Source organism: Herpailurus yagouaroundi, unplaced genomic scaffold (assembly GCF_014898765.1).
Source record: "Herpailurus yagouaroundi ecotype Mexico unplaced genomic scaffold, PumYag 141, whole genome shotgun sequence".
NCBI lineage: Eukaryota > Metazoa > Chordata > Mammalia > Carnivora > Felidae > Herpailurus > Herpailurus yagouaroundi.
The window spans coordinates 48,035,137-48,055,532 of NW_024412396.1; the positions used below are offsets into that span (position 1 = coordinate 48,035,137).

At 42.4% G+C, this 20,396-nt stretch overlaps 2 protein-coding genes across 2 annotated transcripts; both read left to right on the top strand.

Annotated features, from left to right (window-relative positions):
* The first annotated feature begins 4,514 nt into the window (after positions 1-4,514).
* LOC121032019 (acyl-coenzyme A thioesterase 6-like) lies at positions 4,515-10,840 on the top strand. The gene is made up of 3 exons (XM_040477633.1): positions 4,515-6,261; positions 8,375-8,577; positions 10,184-10,840. The coding sequence occupies exons 1-3, from the start codon at positions 5,805-5,807 to the stop codon at positions 10,787-10,789; spliced, it is 1,266 nt and encodes a 421-aa protein (XP_040333567.1). The 5' UTR covers positions 4,515-5,804; the 3' UTR covers positions 10,790-10,840.
* Positions 10,841-12,812: 1,972 nt separating this feature from the next.
* LOC121032021 (acyl-coenzyme A thioesterase 1-like) lies at positions 12,813-20,376 on the top strand. The gene is made up of 3 exons (XM_040477635.1): positions 12,813-14,164; positions 19,290-19,489; positions 19,774-20,376. The coding sequence occupies exons 1-3, from the start codon at positions 13,600-13,602 to the stop codon at positions 20,347-20,349; spliced, it is 1,341 nt and encodes a 446-aa protein (XP_040333569.1). The 5' UTR covers positions 12,813-13,599; the 3' UTR covers positions 20,350-20,376.
* Positions 20,377-20,396: the final 20 nt, after the last annotated feature.

The window sequence follows — 20,396 nt, forward strand, 5'->3', positions numbered from 1 at the left end:
GCTGCACCAGTTTGCATTCCCACCAGCAGTGCAAAAGAGATCCTCTTCCTGCTCATCCTTGCCAACACCCGTTGTTGTCTGGGTTGTTAATGTTAGCCATTCTGACAGGTGTAAGGTGGTGTCTCATTGTGGTTTTGATTTGTATTTCCCTGATGATGAGTGATGTTGAGCATTTTTTCATGTATCAGTTGGCCATCTGGATGTCTTCTTTGGAGAAGTGTCTATTCATGTCTTTTGCCCATTTCTTTACTGGATTATTTGTTTTTTGGGTATTGAGTTTGAGAAGTTCTTTATAGATTTTGGATACTAACCCTTTATCTGATATGTCATTTGCAAATATCTTCTCCCATTCTGTTGGTTGCCTTTTAGTTTTGCTGCTTGTTTAAGATTTTATTTTTAGGTAATCTCTACACCCAACATGGGGCTCAAACTCACAACCCTGAGATTCAAGAGTTGTATGCTCTACTGCCTGAGCCAGCGAGGCACTCTTCTTACCATTTTAATCTCGTAAGTACATGAATGGGTGGTGCTTTTATTACAGAATGATTCCCTTGTCTTATGATGGGGTTCTCTGCTGTCTTGCATCTCTCTGTCTCTATCTATCTATCTATCTATCTATCTATCTATCTATCTATCTATCTATCTATCTAGTACAAGATCTTGCCCACTACAATTGTAATTCCAGACACCTTTGACTTTTAATCACATAAAGACATGAGAAGGGATTATGGGGTTCATCAAGAGTGTCTCCTATATTGTGCCATCCCTAAGATCTTCACCAATCACAGAAATGCCAATCAGTTTCTTTATATCTACCTTACTTCATGCTCATAAAGAAATGAAAAGGCATTGTCCACTCTAAGATGAACTATATATAATCTGCATGAAGGTATCAACTTTCTGGATTTTCTTCATAATCCCAGGATTCTGATGTAGCTTTTGTTTGGTCTCAGGTATGTCCAAAGCCTGGAACTATATGAACTTTGGCATTGGTTAAAGTAAATATTGCGCAGTCACTGTGTATCATAAGCCAGTATTGAGGTTTCTACTAGTTCCCAGTAATTCTTGCTGGTAGGGCCAAGTTCTTACATGTTGTTCTTGATAATGTGAACATACAACATTCTTCTAAGACCCTGCACATGCCATTCATTTTATCCAAGGATATTATCACCTCCTAGACAAGTTCAAGGTCCTATGGTAGAGATTTCAAATGTCCAATTTGGGAACCACACTCCAGATTCAAAGCACCACCAGTGGAAACAATACTATGTAGTCTAAATCTATGTAGTCCATGGGGTATGCTAGAATTAGGTTGTGCACCTGGAAAAAACACTGACAGGACATTAGGCAGCAAAGACAATTCCAGCTAGCAGGACCTGGGTCTGACTTATAATGACAATATTAAAATAGAAAACTGTGATGTTATGAGAGGAAAGTCTATTTGGGGAGAAGATTTGGAGTTTAAAGCTTAGGGTAAAAAGATGAGGGGATGAGAGTACTATCTCCTGGGCTTTCAAGAAATCAGAGCAGCAGGGAGCATTCAGCTGGTCTCTTGAGACAAGATTCTCTGACTTCTCCTCATGATGTTGAAGGGCAAATTTATTTAGTCCTTCTCCATAAATCACCTCAAACTTTCCCAGTAATAAAGGTAAAAGAAGAAGGCTTCCAAGGGCCAACAAATAGACACACTATTGAGAAGAGACCTACTGACTCACCAAGAAATCCAGCTCTTCCTATAATATAGAACCGGACTTCTGGAAAATCTATGTTAAATTGGCTACTAGGATCAGGCAGAGGACATTCAGATTGACCAGGCTGAATTGGGGGAGAGAGGGTCTCACAGTGAGCGCTCTCCTCTGAATATGATATCTAAGAGTTAGATGCTCTGTTTCTGTGTTTGATGAGCTTATGGAGATTACCACGATCCTACTTATGGGAAGTTGGAAAATAACTGCAGTCATGAAGAGTTATAACAGAAGGAATCAGGAATAATTAAAGAGACCATCTGAATCAGCCTGAAGCAGGCTGCCCCAGTTGCCCAAATAATCTGCTTTCACTACATTGCAAATAAACTGGCATTCATATTTTCTCAAGGATTTACATCCTGCTCTTCCAAATGGTTATAAGCAGAGCTATTGCAGGGCACGGATGGTGCTGGTGGTGAATAGCCAGAGAACTGGCAAATAGAAAATACATTTTTAGGGGGTATCTGCCTGGCTCAGTCTGTACAGAATGCAACTCTTGATCTTGGGGTTGTAAGTCCCACGTTGGGTGTAGAGCTTCCTTAAAATATTTTAAAATTGTATTTTTGTGAACTAGTGTTTCATTCTGTTCGTACAATAGTTTCTGGGTCAAACTATCTCATCATTGATTACTAGTGATTTAATACAATTACAAAAGTAGGGGGGCCCTGGGTGGCTCAGTTGGTTGAGCATCTCACTCTTGATTATGGCTCAAGTCATGATCCCAGGGTGATGGGATTAAGCCCTGTGTCTGGCTCTGTGCTGACCACGGAGCCTGCTTGGGATTCTGTTTCTCATCTGCCCTTCTCCCCCACTCATGCTCTCTCTCTCTCTCTCTCTCAAAAAAATTTTTTTTTAAATTACAAAAGTAAATGATATAGCACCTGAAAGAGTTAATCTCTCAAACTCCCCACTAACAGCTCTGACTAGGGCAAAACTCCTGGCAAGCACTCACCTTGGTAACTTCTGTAATTCAAAGTTCTGGGAACTGAGCCAAGAGCAGGCTTACCAGGCTAAGAGTATAGCTGTTTTTGTACCCAGACAGCAAGTGTTTATTTTGAAAACTATGCTTTCTGTTTAATCGAATCTCTCTGAATGTAAGGAGCCTTTCCTTTAAGACTCCCTCAAAGGGGAGACATGTGGCCCTAATGCCCTTTCTCTCTAGACTTGTTACAATATCAGATTCCTCCGGAGAAATCATATGCTTAGGTCTAGATGCTTTAGACAAGGGAAATATTCAAGTATTTCAGCGGATTTTTAGACACAGGATCAGAGATAACACAAGTTCCTGGAAACCTCAATCAAATGGGAAAGACTAAATGTTGAAAGATATGGAGGAGGAAGGATCTGAGGTGGACAGGTTTTACCAACCTTACAAGCGGGGCACAGAAGATCAAAGGTATCCTTTTTGGTGATTTCATCACTCTCTGATATTTTTCTTTGTTGTTTAAACCTTTCATTTTGAAATAATTTTAGACCCACAAAAATGTGGGTCAAAAATAGTACAGGTTACTTATATAATTCCTCCCCTTCCCTTAATGTTAACATTTTACATAACCATACTACAAATATCAAAACCAGGAAGTTACCATTGATACAATACTATGTAACCACGAGAGTATTATTGAAATTAAGTTATCGCTATCTTGGAGAAGGGATTTACTCAAATGGGATGTATACTGGCTGCCAAGAAATGGAAACTTGGAGCTTTCTTGTCCCACAAAAACTGTAAACAAGAAATAGACCCAGGCAGGATCATGAGTGAAATCATAACCAATACTGGAGTTAACTGGGAGCCCATCCCACCTCCAACCTTTTCTCCTTTAACTCTCACTTGGATTTTTGGAAAAGTAAATGGATCTCAGATGTCAATGGAGGATAAAAAACCCCAAAAGAATCTGTAACTGTGGTTGACACTATTTCTCTACAGGAAGATCTTTCTCAGTCATCTCTGATTGTTATTTTATTAATCTTACTATGGCATTGTTTTTGATCCCCATATGTATATATGTATGTATGTATTTATTTACAGTTTAGACATTAACAGCAGTTTGCTCTCACTTGGCAGCCAATGATTTATCTTGCCTCCAAGATATTTCCAGTTCTCTAACATTTGACATAATCTGTTTAGGCAATATTTAAACAGGTGTCCTAAGTTTAATTCAGATAGTGAAATTACTCATTGATGCTATACTGATCAGAGATAACACTGAAATAATTCTTTCTGAAACTCAACCTTTCCATATTGAATTTATAATAAAAGTCAGTGGGCTATTAAGCATGGAAAAGCTCAGGGGCCTTTTACAAGATACAAACATTTCTGGGTGTGTAATCATCTGGGGGTAACCAGAGAGATCCTACCCTAAATCAGGCAAAGGCTTTTGTCTATCCATAAGTCCCTACCCTTAAAATAGGGGCACAGAAATTAATTTTTATGTTTAATATTGGAGATAATATGCCACATATTGGGGTATTAATCTACAGCTACTTCAAGTCACTAGACAAACACTGGAATTTGTATGAAGTCGCTCCTCTCTTACAGCAGCTGATTGTTTTTCAGATTGTGAGCAAGCCGCCCTGACAGTTGGCCTGTACAATACTTATTTCTTCCATGGAGTTCCTACGTGCTGAATTCCCTACAGGAAGGCACTTTTGAATGACCAACCAAGGCCTCCTCCTTAGCTGCTTTCCCCTCATGTGCCTGGGAGCCATTTCTGTGTCTCTTCACAGCATCCTGTGTTATCAGGGAAGGGAGAGGGAGAAGTCACCTTTCACCATGGCTTTCGGAAATCTGAGTGCAGATTTCAATTGTGCTGGCGGCTGTGACAGCCCACGAAGTCTTTGTAAGCTGAGTGTCCCTAGATTGTGCACAGCCTGTAACTCTTTAAGCAACAGGTGTTTAAAAAACCCTGCGGCAGTTACTCGGGAGATAGAGTAGTCAAAGCTCACCAAACTCTGAGATCTGGGACCTACTCTGGTTTCTTTTTATTCAGCTTATAAATATTTATTGAGCTTGCCCTCACTGGGCATCTTCTGTATGCTCCATCCACCCTGTTGTGTAACCTAGTAGGCTGAGCTGATTGGCTGGGTTCAGCTAAAGAAACACACTCAGGAATATGAAGGGCAAGAGGAGAGTGAGGTCAAGGTGTTTATTCTCTCCACTCCTACTATCTCACAGTGGACTGCCTGCCTCCCACCACCATAGCTACAACTCCTGCCAGGCAGCCCTGAGACTTCAGGCCCAAGGGTCTGCCGCCAACCTTGTTTGTTTTTTAACCTTGCCAATGCCTTTGGGAATAGTCCCTTTATGAAACTCTCCACAAACTGCGCATTTGGAATGTGCCACTTGATTCCTGCCAGAACTCAGACACAACTCAACCCTCACACTGCCAGTGTCGAGATTTGCGAATGAAGAGCAAAACTCTTACTGAGCACCCACTATAGGTGGATTAGTGCTTTTACACGTGCTTTTACACGTTAGCCCGTGTAATCATCACAATAAACCTTTTACAGATAAGGAGACTGGATTCAGGGGCTTCATTACATATCTTGCTAAAGATCACCAGGCTCTTAAGAAGCAGGATCAGACCGGAACCCAGGTAGATCTCACCCCAGAAACATCTACCTGCTCTGGAAGCCACCCTAGGTACTCTTAACTCTAGAAAAAGGCTTGGTAAAGGACTGAGAGGCAATGGAAGGATTAGGACTGTTTCTCCACTGATCATCTGAATTATAATCGCCTGGGATGCTTTATAAAACTCCAGGTTCTCCGAACTACTAGTATCTTTCCCAATCTCAGCGGTCTTGGTACGTCTATTTCCACACTCACTGCGCTGGATTGCATAATAATGGACTCTTATTTTGGCAGATACTTCCTTCCAATTAGACACTAGTGGATTTTCACAAACTCTAGCTGACTTCATACAGCGGCTTAGCGTGTCCAAGCGTCCAATCTGAATATCGCAAAGTTTCCAATTGCAATTGCTTCCCCGGAAGGTGGAGGGACTCCCGGCCGGACACGTGACTCTGGGGAGACGGCCTCGCTGTTCCGCAATAATCAGGATGGCGGCTACGGTGACGCTGGAGCCCGCGGGCCGCTGCGGCTGGGACGAGCCCGTGCGCATCACCGTGCGTGGCCTCTCCCCGGGACAGCCTGTCACGCTGCGCACGTCCCTGCGCGACGAGAAGGGCGCGCTCTTCCGGGCCCGCGCGCTGTACCAAGCGGACGCCGGCGGCCTCCTGGACCTGGCGCGCGCGCCCGCGCTGGGCGGCAGCTTCACGGGGCTCGAGCCCATGGGGCTGCTCTGGGCCCTGGAGCCCGAGAAGCCCTTGGTGCGGCTGGTGAAGCGGGACGTGCAGACGCCCTTCGCGGTGGAGCTGGAGGTGCTCGAGGGCCACGAGCCCGACGCCGGGCGGCTCCTGGGCCGGGCGGTGCTGGAGCGCGAGTTCCAGCGGCCGGGGATGCGGCGGGTGCCGGTGCGCGCGGGCCGGGTGCGCGGCACGCTCTTCCTGCCTCCTGGTGAGTGCCTTGCATCCCAGGCTGTTCTAAAGAATTGGTAACTGAGACCCACATTTCCTAAACTTACCGCCGCACTCCAGAGCTTGTTATACATTCTGGATGGAAGTTTTTCCTCTTTAAATTTCATGCCACTTCCCGTATGCTAAAAAGTGGTTTCTGTCTTTGGGGCTCTCCACTGCCCAGGGTGATGAGCGATCTTATCCATGCCCATTTCTCAGATGGGAAAACAGGCTGCTCGGTGGCTGGCGGGCATGGCCGGGCCAGGGTCACAGGTCAGGTGGGAGCAGCGCGGGGATCAGGCAGGGCAGACAACGTCACCCTGGGCACCCACCACCCTTCCACACAAATAACCTTTATGTTGGACGAATGCCACTGAGCTGTATGCTAAAAAGTGCATTCAACATACTCACAAAGTGCATTTCTTTTAAGTGCCAGCCACGCAGCTGTATTTCAAATACCAGTGTTAGGTAATGAGTTATGCTGCTGTGCAAGAGTGATCTTTGCCTCTTCTCACTTCGAACTTCCAAGGGAGCTAATCTAGAGGCCGTCCCCTGTAATCCTAAAAAAAACCAAACTGATTGTCCTCTTCCCCCATCATAAACAGTCTGTCGGTGATTCTCAATCTGGGATTAACCCCTACTCCTGGAGACATTTTTGTTGTCACAACCAAAAGGTGGGGGAGGATATTATTGGCATCCAGTGGGTAGAGGCCAGAGATGCTGCCAAACATGCAGAATGCACAGGACAGTCCACACAACAAAGAAATATCTTACTCAAAATGTCTGTAGTGCTAAGGTTGAGACACCCTAGTCTAAGTAAAAGCAAGGTGCTTACTAGGTTAAAGGGGCCCAGAAACAAGATCCCCTACCCCACCTTTTACAACCAAATTCCAGACTGAAACCCCTCCTGTATAGAAATGCTGGAGTTGCCATATCTCAGAGAATCCCTAAACTGAATTCTGTCATTCTCCAAAACAGGAGGCTCTGCTTTATTCTTACAGCTCGTCAGCAATTCACAACCTTAGCCAGTGGCTGCACAGTCAACTGAAATCCTGTGGTTGGAATTGGATCTTATACATCTCTGTATGTCCAGATTCCTAGAGGCTTGCCCAGGGATATAGTAGGAGCTCAATAAATCATACTGACTGAATCAGTAAGAATCCCCCCACCCACCCAAAAACAAACAAACAAAAACCTTTTACCACCCATATTGGCACCTGATATTTCAGTCAAGTCAATCTTGTGTTAACTATTTCAATGTCTACTTTGTGGCCCATTTAAAATTTGTTTTCTGTCTCAAAGACTTTTGTAAATAACGTAGAAGGGTTCAGTCATTTAACAAATATGTATTAAGCCAATGACTATGCTACATAGTGGGATGCGATAGCTAGTGAAGTCAGACGTGGTCCTCACTATACTTACAGCCTAATAAAGGACCCAGGTAACTATACTTGCATCTGTAAGCTTGATAAGTGCTATGATAAGGGAAATACAGGCCCAGGGTGCTGATGGAGACATAAAAGGGTATCTGACTCAACTCAGCCTTGGGGGAGATCTGGGAAGTCTTCTGGGAAGGGAGATCTAAACTTTGATTTGAAAACTGAAGGTCAACCAGGTGATAAAAAGTGGAGAGGGGAGAATAGCATATACCATTTTCAGGGGCCAAAGAGAACAGAGCATATTTAGGGATAGTGTTCTTTAAGGTTGGAGCAGAGAATGCAAGGAGGTGGGGAGTATATCAATACCCCTTATATATGTAGAGCATTGTACAGTTCTTCAAGCATTCTCAAGTAGATTTTTTATTTGAGGAAGATTTTGTGGAAAATGTACATCTCATCATATGCTACCTAATTTGAAATATATATTTCATTTTTGAAAATTATGTGAAAAATTCTGGAGAAAATAAAGCATTTTGTTCCCCCTTCCTTCTCCCTGAAGGTTACTAAAAAGGAAAAAAAAAAGGCAACATTTTAAAAAGGGTCCTTTTTTCCACTTGCTCCTCCACTCCCAGGCTTCCTTGCTTCAGAGACTTGTCTTTACTGACTGCCAAAATCTGAAACTCCAGAATGTCTCTGGAGAGTATAAAGCTCCTTATGATCTGTGGTGCTTTCCAGGTGCAGGACCCTTCCCTGGGATCATCGATTTGTTTGGGAGTGGTGGTGGCCTTTGTGAATACAGGGCCAGCCTCCTGGCTGGACATGGTTTCGCTGTGCTTGCTTTGGCTTATTTCAAATTTGAAGACCTCCCTGAATATTTGGATGATGTGCACCTGGAGTATTTTGAAGAAGCTATAGACTTCATGCTGCAGCATCCAAAGGTGAGTTCTGGTGTTTGCTTGAATGCAGGGGAGAGAGGGTAGAGCCAACACAGGACTGGATCTCAAAACCCTACCAGGACACTGGGGGCTAGAAATATGTCATGAGACACAAAAGTTCCTTCCAAAGTTATTAGGATTATTATTTCACTTCCACCCATCTCTCTCCAATCCCTAAGACTTAACTGACAACTCAGAGCCTGGAGCCTGCTTCAGATTCTGTGTCTCCCTCTCTCTCTCTGCCCCTTGCCCGCTCACACTCTGTCTCTCTCTTTCCCTCAAAAATAAACATTAAAAAAAATTTAAAAAAAAGAGGAAAAAGTTTGACTCTTAAGAGACATTTTTAGGACAGTCGGTGACATTTGAATAGGGACTGTGCTGGATGCTATTAAGGAATCATTAATTTTGTTAAATGTGATAATGCTATTATGTTTTTATAGAAAAAGTTCTTATCTAAGACTGTAAAAAATAATCAAAATATTTTAGTGTGATTAAAAGTGGAATACATGCTCTGCAACTATCTAGATTTAAAGAAACCCAAATATTCTAATGTTAAGTAATAAACGTTAAAAAAATGTTCTACAAGGTCTGTAGGGTGATCTAAATCTGTCAGAATTCAGGGACTGGTCTGTTAGCAGAGCTGCTAGAACCTCAATGGCCTTGAACTGTGATTATTGGTTTATTAGGGGAGATAAGGCCCCAGGGGAAAAAGAAGAAACCAATATATCCTATCAGTTCTGCCCTTAGACCTGGGCAAGAGGGGCTTCTGTCCTGGACAGAAGCCTTAGGTGGCCACACTCCCTGCCCACAGGGTGAGGAGTCCAAGGGACCCAGGGAATGTATCCACCTGGAACCCATGTGCCTTACATACACACACACACACACCCCCCATACCCTTGTGATCTGGAATACCAGAATTCTTTGCCAAATAGCACTGATCCTGCTTCCAGGCCCTATGTCTTTTCTCAGGGTCTGTCAATGTGAATACGCTTAGGCCTTAAATATGGAGACTGGGGTGTCCATATACATGTGTGAGAGGCCCCTCAAGGTACATGATGGAGCTAGGGATGGGAAGAGAAGGAATGGGGGCCAGGGACCAAGGACTGGGGCTAGCTCTCCCCCATGCCACATGCCAGTACAGAACTTCAAGGAGTTCCAAGATTTCAAATTTGAGCCTGACATTATAAACTGTTATGAAGGTATATTTATCAAGGTGGGTCTATCAGTATAGACCCGTTGAGGGGTTCAAACTCACGGACCGTGAGATCATGACCTGAGCTGAAATTGGACGCTCAACCAACTGAGCCACCCAGGCTCCCCAAGAAAATAATATATTTTAATAGTTTGTTTGTTTAATAGCTTTTACATGTTTAAGTATGGGGTACATGGGTCTCTGTGTCTACTCTTGACCCAGTTGCCACAAATATTAGTGGAAGGCCTGTGTACTAGGAAGTCAATTGATTTGCTTATTAGAAAACACACTTGAGCTTTGTGGATTGTTGCATAAAAAAAAGAAAGCAAATGACATTTAAGAAAGCTAGCTAGAGAATATAAAATCACTGTTTATGTCCTCCATTTACAAATTCTAGGCTTGTTCTCTCTTTTTCAGGTGAAAGGCCCTGGTGTTGGGCTTCTTGGCTTCTCCAAAGGAGGTGACCTGTGTCTCTCAATGGCCTCTTTCTTGAAGGGCATCACAGCCACTGTACTTATTAATTCCTGTGTGGCCAACGCAATATCTCCTCTGCATTACAAGGATATGTTTATTCCCAGTCTTGGCAGTGACCCAGGGAAACTTGTAGTTACTGAGTCAGGGGTTTTAATTTTTTTGGATGTTTGGGATAATCCACTGGAGGAACTCAACTATCAAAGTATTATTCCATTGGAAAGAGCCCAGGGGCCTTTTCTGTTTCTTGTTGGCTTGGATGATCATAACTGGAAGAGTGAATTCTATGCTTGTATAGCCTCTGAACGGTTACAAGCCCATGGGAAAGACAGACCCCAGATAATCTACTACCCAGGAACTGGTCACTGTATTGAACCACCTTATTTTCCTCTTTGTAGAGCTTCTGTGCATACAGTGTTAGGCCAAGCAATACTCCATGGAGGTGAGCCAAAGGCACAGTCAAGGGCACAGGTAGATGCCTGGCAGGAAATTCAAACTTTCTTCCATAAACATCTCAATGGTAAAAAATCTGTGCCATCCAGCAAAATGTGACATTGTAATCATAGACCAGATACTATGAATAAAAATCTAATTCATACAACATGTATTGGGTTTTCCAGAGCACATAGGAAACTTTTTTTTTAAGTTTGTTTATTTTGAGGGGCTTTGGGTGGCTCAGGTTGGTTAAGCGTCCAACTTCTACTCAGGTCATGATCTTTTGGTTCGTGGGTTCAAGCCCAGTGTCAGGCTCTGTGTTGACAGCTCAGAGTCTGGAGCCTGCTTCAGATTCTGTGTCTCCCTCTCCCTTTCTCTCTCTCTGTCCCTTCGCTGCTCACATTCTGTCTCTCAAAAATAAATAAATATTTAAAAAATTTTTTTGATAAAGTTTATTTATTTTGAGAGAGAGAGAGCGCATGAGCACAGGAGGGGCATAGAGAAAGCGAATCCCAAGCAGGCTCCACACTGTCGATGTGGAACCTGAAGTGGGGCTTGAATTCACGAACCGTGAGATCATGACCTGAGCCGAAGTCCGACACTTAACCAGGTGCCCCTATGCACATTCATTTTAAATGGTCTTTGGACACTGGAAGATAAAAGCTTGTGGAAGGCATTCTGTTTTTTCAGGTGGTATGTGCAGTGATGCACAAAATCCAATATTCATGGCCACTATAATATTGGATTTTGTAGACAGAAGTAAAAATTCCTTGAATTCTTTTTCTTTTTTTTTAAGTTTTTTCTTTATATATATATATATATATATGTAATCTCTTTATATATATATTTATTATTATTATTATTATTATTAAGTAATCTCTATGCCCAGGGGCACCTGTATGGCTCAGTTGGTTAAGTGTCCAACTTCGGCTCAGATCATTGTCTCACAGTTTGTGAGTTTGAGCCCCGCATCAGGCTCTGTGCTGACAGCTCAGAGCCTGGAGCCTGCTTTGAATTCTGTGTCTCCCTCTCTCTCTGCTCTTCCCCTGCTCATGCTCTCTCTCTCCTTCAAAAATAATTAAAATATTTAAAAAAAAAAGTAATCTCTATGCCCAATGTGGGCCTTGAACTCACAGGCCCAAGATCAAAAGTTGCATGCTCTATAGACTGAGGCAGCCAGGTGCCCCACTTGGGTTGTTTTTCTAAAGCTGGAGATCTTCAAAGATAGAGGGACTTTAACAAGTACTTTTCAAAGAACACACGGTTATTGTATGGCTCTAAAGCAGAAATTCTTGGTCCAGTGGCCATTTAGTTTCAGTGGCAAATATTTTTGAAGCCATAATAGGACACATGACAGTTATGATCTTTAAAAAAATTTTTTTTAACGCTTATTTATTTTTGAGACAGAGAGAGACAGTGTGAGTGGGGAAGGGGTAGAGAGAGAGGGAGATGGAGACACAGAATCCAAAGCAGACTCTAGGTTCTGAACTGTCAGCACAAAGCATGACGTGGAGCTCAAATTCACCAACTGTGCCCTGAGCCAATATATTATATTATATATATGTAATATATATATAACCACAAGATATACAATATAATATACATTATATTGTATATTATATATTATATAATATGTTATTTTAATACTCATATTAATATTTATATATTATATAAATATATAATATACAATGTATAATATAATTATATAAAATATTAATATATATGATATATATATTCCTTGACACAGCAGTTTAATGGAATGTTTTCACCTGGATTAATTCACCTCATTTTACACGTGTTTTAATTAAGATAGAATTCTACAGTGGAAAACATTTTAAATTATATCAATACATTTTTCATCGTAAAAGATTCGAGTAATACAGATAAAATTCAACCCTCTTAACTCATTACCCAATTCCAGGCTTTTCTTAGGGCTAATTACAGTTGTTAACTTGAAGCATACATTTCCAGGGGCACCTGGGTGGCTCAGTCCGTTAAGCCTCTGACACTTTTGATTTCTGCTCATATCAAGATCTCACAGTTCATGAGTTCAAGCACCTCCATCAGGCTCTGCACGAAGAGTGCAGAGCCTGATTGGGATTCTCTCTCTCCCTCTCTCTCTCTCTGCCTCACCACCACTCTCTCTCCAAATTAAATAATAAAAAAAAATATGGTTACAGAATCATATTATTTGCATGTACATACATATATTTGTATTAATGGAAAAATATGATTTTGTGAATTAAGCACCTTTTTATTGGGGAAAAAAAAGTCATGATGTAAGTTTTTCTGCACATAAAAACATACGTTTTTATTACTTGTGCCAGGCCACAAGACAATAGGGATCATTTCCATAGTGTATAAATCTGTACTGCCTCATCTAAAACGTTTAAACTTTAATTTTGGCAGTCTTTCTTAATCCCCGCAAAAATAATTTCAGGGAAGGAAAGGAGTCTATTACACGGAGCCTCCTTCAGCAAGGTTTAGGGATTTGTGACCCCAGGTGGCCAGAGAGGGATTTTAAAGAAAGAACGACGAGGATTTTCTGTCAAAAGACTTTTAACTTTTCCTTCTCGCCAAGTCCAGCGTAGGCTGGGGATGAGCTCCTGCCTCTTTTAGGCGGTCTTACTAAAAGGACCCCAATACCGTGACCGACCCCGGGCCCTCCTAAGTTGCCCCTTCTTGCAGCCTTTTGCTGAGTAGCGCGGGAACAACCAGCTCGGGTTCTCTGGTCCGCTCAGCCACCTCTGGCCCCACTGGGCCCCGCCCCCGGCCCCGCCCCTCTTGCCCTGTCAGCCGCCCGGCCCCGCCCCATTCGGACAGGCCCCGGCCTGCCCTGCGTGGCCCCGCGGAGAGAGCTGACTCCCTCCCACACGAACCCGGCCGCGTGTGCTTGGCCTGAGTCAAAGCCGCGAAGATCCGGAGCCATGTGGAGGACTGTCCATGCCGTGCTCCGGACCCCCGGAACCCCACTCCTGCTCCGGAGGTCAATGTCCACATCTGCCCTTCTCGCCCAGAAGTCTGCGACCTTGACCGTCACCCCCAAGACTGGGCTGGCCGACGAGCTCCTGGATATTAAAGTGGAGGGCTTAGGTCCCAGGGAGCGGGTGACCCTTCGGGCGTCGGCCGTCAGCTACCGAGGCCGCCTCTTCCGATCGGTGGCCCACTACGAGGCCGACGGCAGCGGGGGGTTGGACCTGGCCAGGGACCGGGCTCTGGGCGGCGACTTCACGGGCGTGGAGCCCATGGGGCTCCTGTGGAGCCTCACGCCGGTCGGCTCGGAGGATCCCTGCTTCAGCCAGATGCCGAGAGGCGTGATGAAAACCCCCCTCAAAGTGGAGGTGACCGTCCACCACGCGCCGCAGCAGCAGGCGGTACCGCTGGGCCCGGCGCTGGCCTCTGCCCAGGTGCAGCGCTGGTTTTCCAGCCCTGAGCTGAGCCGCGCTCGCCTGCAAGCCGGCCGCCTGCGGGGCGTCTTCTTGCTGCCCCCAGGTGCGTGAGGTCTTTTCCGCAGAGGGCTTTGCATGGATTTAGGAAAAATGATTTATGAAAGCCGGCTTGCTTTGCTAGCTAACTTATCATCTGAAAAACAGAGCGAGCGCCTCAATTATTTTGTCGCCTAGACACCAGGTGGGACAGTCACTTTGCTAAATGGTTACTGGGATTTAAATGCAATTTGCTCGGGAACCTCTTTTCTGCAGGCTGCCCACCCTTCAGACTCCCAGTGCTGCAGCTGCTATTACTTGTGACTAAGCATATTCTAGTAAGCATAACATTGTTGTAAAGTTTCTCCCATAAGTATTTGTATACCTGTCTAGTAGGCAGAGCTTTGTGTTAACTTTTTTAGTTATCATTTCTTGTAAAAATGACGAGAATAGTGGATACAAATCTATCAGTCACTGGTATCTGCTCAAACCCAACATAACTGAAGCCCTATTACATATATTGTTCACTTTTTAAATTCTGGTTTCACCTTAGGATACCGATGACTTTTTTGTTGTATTTTCTGACATACTCTAATTCCTTAGAGACCTTCATCATGATGAGGACACTTCTGTTGCTCATTTCATAGATCAAAGAACAATTTATTTTATAAATGAGTAAGCCGAGGCCTAAAGTGTTTTAACCAAATCACACAGCTAGATGGTGCTAAAATCAGGGTGCAGTCAAATTCTTTGAGCTCCAAACTCAGACCTCCACAGTAACATAGGCTGAGGAGAGAATGAGTGAAATAGGTTGGTTTTTTGTTTTGTTTTGGTTTGTTTTTGTTTCTGTTTTTGTTTTTTTAAAGCCCAGTCTGGCTTATCTTCTGCTCTCAAATCTCAGGATTCTTAGGAACAACTAAGAGTCTTTCAAATGAGAGATTTAAAACATTTTCAGGAACACCTGCATGGCTCAGTTCAGTTAAGCGTCTGGTTCTTGATTTCCTCTCAGGTCAAAATCTGATTCTTGATTTCCTCTCAGGTCATGATCTCACAGTTGGCCAGTTGGAGTCCCACATCTGGCTCTCAGCCTCTCAGTGAAGAGCCTGCTTAGGATTCTCTCCTCTCTCTGCCCCTCCCCTGTGCATACACACACACACACACACACACTCTCTCTCTCTCTCTCTCTCTCTCTCTCTCTCTCTCAAAATGAATAAATAAACATTAAAAAAACCATTTTCATAGTTGAGGGTGTGGAGGGGTTTTTTAAGATCCTGTAAGGTCCTAGCAAATTTACATCCTGAGGATCAAATTTCTCAATTGAAACAAAATAAACAAATTCTCAGTTATTTTAATGTGATAATCAGGTTAGTATCTTGAAGGCTGTGGTTGGAAAAATCTATTGCTGGAATAATTTGAGGAACTGTATGTTGTCTTTTTCATGGCTTGCTTTAGGGATTTTGGAAGTAATCTTGAATCCAGAAATGCATGAAATTTATTTAATTTAAAAGAGCAGATCAAGATATGCTGAGATATCCAAATGTTAAGAAAACCACCATCTAAAAATCACTATCTTAATATGTATACTCTAGCTTTCACTTTGGTGGCCAGATATCCCTTAACTTATTTCTAGATTTGAAAATTTAGGAACAGCTTCTGGCACTGGAATTTTAGATTTCTTGTTTAGTTTATATTCTAATGTTCTTGCCTCTTATTTTGTTCTTATAAATTTATCTAGCGCTTTTAGTTGGAATAACACAAAAGAATGTATCTGAGAAATACTAGGAGTCAATTGGCTGAGAAATTCTTCTCTTGGAACATTGAATGAATAACATAAGCTACAATAGGAATGTTGAAAGAGAAATAACAGATCAACATTAGAAGGAAAATAGTTTGACATTTTACTCCCTTTCCACTGCCAGGGAGCAAGAATTTACTGTCCCCTTCAAGGTCCTTCTAGCTCCTAGCTGGATTAAGAATCAAATTGACCGGAGACAGATTAACAGGAGAACATCAAATTTAATTCTGTATGTATGGGAAATCCATACAGACGTGGAAATTCCAAAGACAGGCAAAATGAGGTATATATGTCATCCTGAACTAAGGAGAAAAGGTTAAGGGTCTAAGCCTTTGAAGGGAAGGAATGCATTTCATAGGGCAATAAGATGAACAGGTGTTTGGAAAGTTGATTTTTGCCCTGCCATACAGTGGCCACTCAGATAAAATTTATCTCTGGCAATAACCCTCATTCTGGGAAAGACCCCCAATTGAGATTTTTCCATGTAGTTAAGGGAGGAGCAAAATCATTCCTCTGAGCTCACAGGATCTCAGTTGCCTTCAGCTCAAAATAACCCACATGCCCAAGTAGCATATTCTAAGTGGAACTCCCCTGATCCCCTTCAAACTCAAAATAATCTTTATACTAAATTGGTCCATCTAGGGGCAGCCTGCCCTTGGCCCCTATACTACACATATTGTTCATTTTATATTACACCATCATTAGACCTTTAAAATAGCATAGGCTTTGTTAGGGATTTAGGTAACTCTGTATCTGAAGCTCATTGAGAACTCAAACGGCCCTTTAAAGTTGGATTTTTTAAAAGTTGATTTATTTATTTTGAGAGGGAGAGAGAGAATCTCAACCTGTTGGCACAGAGGGCATGATCTCATGAACTGTAAAATCATGACCTGAGCCAATATCAAGAGTCAGACGCTTAAACGACTGAGCCACCCAGGTGCCCCAAGTTGCCTTTTTTTTTAATGTTTATTTATTTATTCTTTTGAGACAGCTTGAGCGGGGGAGGAGCAGAGAGAGAGAGGGACAGAGGATCTGAAGCAGGCTCAGTGCTGACAGAGGAGAGCCAGATACAGGGCTCAACCTCATGAACCGTGAGATCATGACCTGAGCCGAAGTCTGTTGCTCAACCGAGTCACTCAGGTGCCCCGTGGATTTCCTTTTTTTTTTTTTTTTTTTAATTAATTTAATTATTTTAATTTACATCCAAATTAGTTAGCATGTAGTGCAACAATAATTTCCGGAGTAGATTCCTTAATGCCCCTTACCCATTTAGCCCATCTCCCTTCCCACAACCTCTCTAGCAACCCTCTGTTTATTCTCCATATTTAAGAGTCTCTTCTGTTTTGTCCCTCTCCCTGTTTTTATATTATTTTTGCTTCCCTTCCCTTATGTTCATCCATTCTGTGTCCTAAAGTCCTCATATGAGTGAAGTCATATGACATTTGTCTTTCTCTGACTGACCAATCTCACTTAGCCTAATACCCTCCAGTTCCATCCACATAGTTGCAAATGACAAGATTTCATTCTTTTTGATTGCCGAGTAATATTCCATTGCTTACATATACTACATCTTCTTTACCCATTCATCCATCGATGGACATTTGGACTTTTCCCATACTTTGGCTATTGTTGATATTGCTGCTATAAACATGGGGGTGCATGTGTCCCTTTGAAACAGTATAACTGTATCCCTTGGATAAATACCTAGTAGTGCAATTGCTGGGTCATAGGGTAGTTCTATTTTTAGTTTTTTGAGGAACCTCCATCCTGTTTTCCAGAGTGGCTGCACCAGTTTGCATTCCCACCAGCAGTGCAAAAGAGATCCTCTTTCTCTGCATCCTCACCAACACCTATTGTTGCCTGAGTTGCTAATGTTAGTTATTCTGACAGGTATAAGGTGGTATCTCATTATGGTTTTGATTTGTATTTCCCTGATGATGAGTGATGAGCATTTTTTCATGTATCAGTTGGCCATCTGGATGTCTTCTTTGGAGAAGTGTCTATTCATGTCTTTTGCCCATTTCTTCACTGGATTATTTGTTTTTTGGGTGTTGAGTTTGAGAAGTTCTTTATAGATTTTGAATACTAACCCTTTATCTGATATGTCGTTTGCAAATATCTTCTCCCATTCTGTCAGTTGCCTTTTAGTTTTGCTGATTGCTGTGCAGAAGCTTTTTATTTTGATGAGGTCCTGATAGTTCATTTTTGCTTTTGTTTCCCTTGCATCTGGAGTCGTGTTGAGTAAGAAGTTGCTGCAGCCAAGATCAAAGAGGTTTTTGCTTTCACCTCGAGGATTTTGATGGCTTCCTGTCTTACCTTTAGGTCTTTCATCCATTTTGAGTTTATTTTTGTGTATGGTGTCAGAAAGTGGTCCAGGTTCATTCTTCTTCATGTCACTGTCCAGTTTTCCCAGCACCACTTGCTGAAGAGACTGTCTTTATTCCATTGGATATTCTTTCCTGCTTTGCCAAAGATTAGTTGGTAGGATTTCTTTTTAATGAGGTATTATAGTTTCATAACTCAAAGACTGCCAGAATTATTTGTTTAGATTGATCAGGACTTACACTTCAAACCAAAACATTTTACATATCTTTTTTTGCAAATTTTCATATTTTTTCACCATTTTCCAGTGATATCTCACAGGGAAAAATATAAAAACATTTTTACATTTATAGCTTCAAAATAGCCAAAACAGGGGCGCCTGGGTGGCGCAGTGGGTTAAGCGTCCGACTTCAGCCAGGTCACGATCTTGCGGTCCGTGAGTTCGAGCCCCGAGTCGGGCTCTGGGCTGATGGCTCAGAGCCTGGAGCCTGTTTCCGATTCTGTGTCTCCCTCTCTCTCTCTGCCCCTCCCCCGTTCATGCTCTGTCTCTCTCTGTCCCAAAAATAAATAAAAAATGTTGAAAAAAAAATTTAAAAAAAAATAGCCAAAACAAGTATCTGTTTCAACCACAAGAATAAAACTATTTCAGCCAAAACAAATGTTTTCTTTTCAAGGCAAATAGGTGAATGTTTTATTTCTTTTTTAAAGTTTATTTATTTATTTTGAGAGAGAGAGAGAAGAGAGAGCTCAGAAGAGGCAGAGAGAATCTCAAGCAGGTTCCACACTGCCAGCACAGAACGCAACATGGGGCTCGAACCACAAACTGAGATCATAACCTAAGTCGAAACCAAGAGTCAGACACCCAACTGACTGAGCCACCCAGGCACCCCTAGGTGAATGTTTCAAAACAGAAAAAAAATTAAAATGTTTTTGAAGTTAAAAAATAAAAACATTTTTAAAGAAAAAATATAAATTGTACAAGTAGGATTTGATTTAGAAAATGTTAACTGGGTATCATGGTCCATTAAATGTCCTGTTGTGTAATCCCAGATTAATCTTCTTTCCTGGTTTATAGGAGATGGTCCTTTTCCTGGTTTGATTGATATGTTTGGTGATGGAGGATTAAATGAATCTCGAGCTAGTCTCCTGGCTTGTCGAGGTTTTGCTACTCTGGCTTTGCCATTTTTTGGCTATGAAGATCTACCTCCAATCATGAAAGACTTAAATTTAGATTACTTTGAAGAGGCAGCTAAATTTGTGCAAAGTCATCCAAAGGTGAGTGGGATTGTAGAGAGAAATGCATTTAAAATGAACTCTTTAGGGCCAGGAGAGAGTGAAAAGAAGGTGGTACTAATGGGTTGGAAAATATCTATAACAAATACCTGTTGAATGAATTTGTGAATGGATAAATAAATACATAAGCTATCTGATAAATACCTATATGCTTTTTCTTTATTGAGTGCTTTGTGACTTCATTAACAATCATACTTTCTCTCTTTCTCTCTCTCCCTCCCTCCCTCCTTCCCTCCTTGTTTGTCTTCTTTTTCTTCAACGTCTAGGTTAAAGGTCCAAACATTGGAGTGATTGGTTCTGGCAAAGGGGCAGAGTTGGCATTTTCCATGGCTAGCTTTCTCCCAAATATAGCTGCAGTTGTGAGCATCAATGGCTGTGTCTCTAACACAGCTACTGCCCTTACATGTGGTAGATCAATCCTGCCAGGACTGCCTTTTAACCTAGACAAAATCTCTGCCATGGATTCAGGGGCTTATGATGTTAAAGAAGCGCTGGAGGACCCCTTGGATCCAGCCTACCGGGAAAGTCGTATCCCCCTTGAAAAAGCCAGTGCCCATTTCCTTTTTATAGTCGGAGAGGATGACAGGCATTGGAAGAGTTCTGTTTATGCTGACATAGCTGTGAAGCATCTCACAGAGCATGGGAAGACAAATTTTACTCTCTTAAGCTATCCTAACGCCGGCCACAGAATAGATACCCCTTACAGCCCTTTTTTCTCTGTATACCTTGATCCCGTGTTGGGAGTGCCTATTTTGGGAGGTGGGCAGCTAAAAGCTCATGCTGTCGCTCAGATTGAGTCTTGGAAGAAGATCTTGGAATTTTTGCACTTGCATCTAGGGTAAAGTCTAACAAACTAAGTTTAGAATATGTGCAGAACCATTTAAGGGAT

Bases quoted from the DNA above. Each gene is read 5' to 3' on its own strand.
- LOC121032019 (XM_040477633.1), top strand. From the start codon at position 5,805: ATGGCGGCTACGGTGACGCTGGAGCCCGCGGGCCGCTGCGGCTGGGAC. The intron at 6,262-8,374 runs GTGAGTGCCTTG...GGTGCTTTCCAG, and splicing joins CACGCTCTTCCTGCCTCCTG to GTGCAGGACCCTTCCCTGGG. The intron at 8,578-10,183 runs GTGAGTTCTGGT...TCTCTTTTTCAG, and splicing joins TCATGCTGCAGCATCCAAAG to GTGAAAGGCCCTGGTGTTGG.
- LOC121032021 (XM_040477635.1), top strand. From the start codon at position 13,600: ATGTGGAGGACTGTCCATGCCGTGCTCCGGACCCCCGGAACCCCACTC. The intron at 14,165-19,289 runs GTGCGTGAGGTC...CCTGGTTTATAG, and splicing joins CGTCTTCTTGCTGCCCCCAG to GAGATGGTCCTTTTCCTGGT. The intron at 19,490-19,773 runs GTGAGTGGGATT...TTCAACGTCTAG, and splicing joins TTGTGCAAAGTCATCCAAAG to GTTAAAGGTCCAAACATTGG.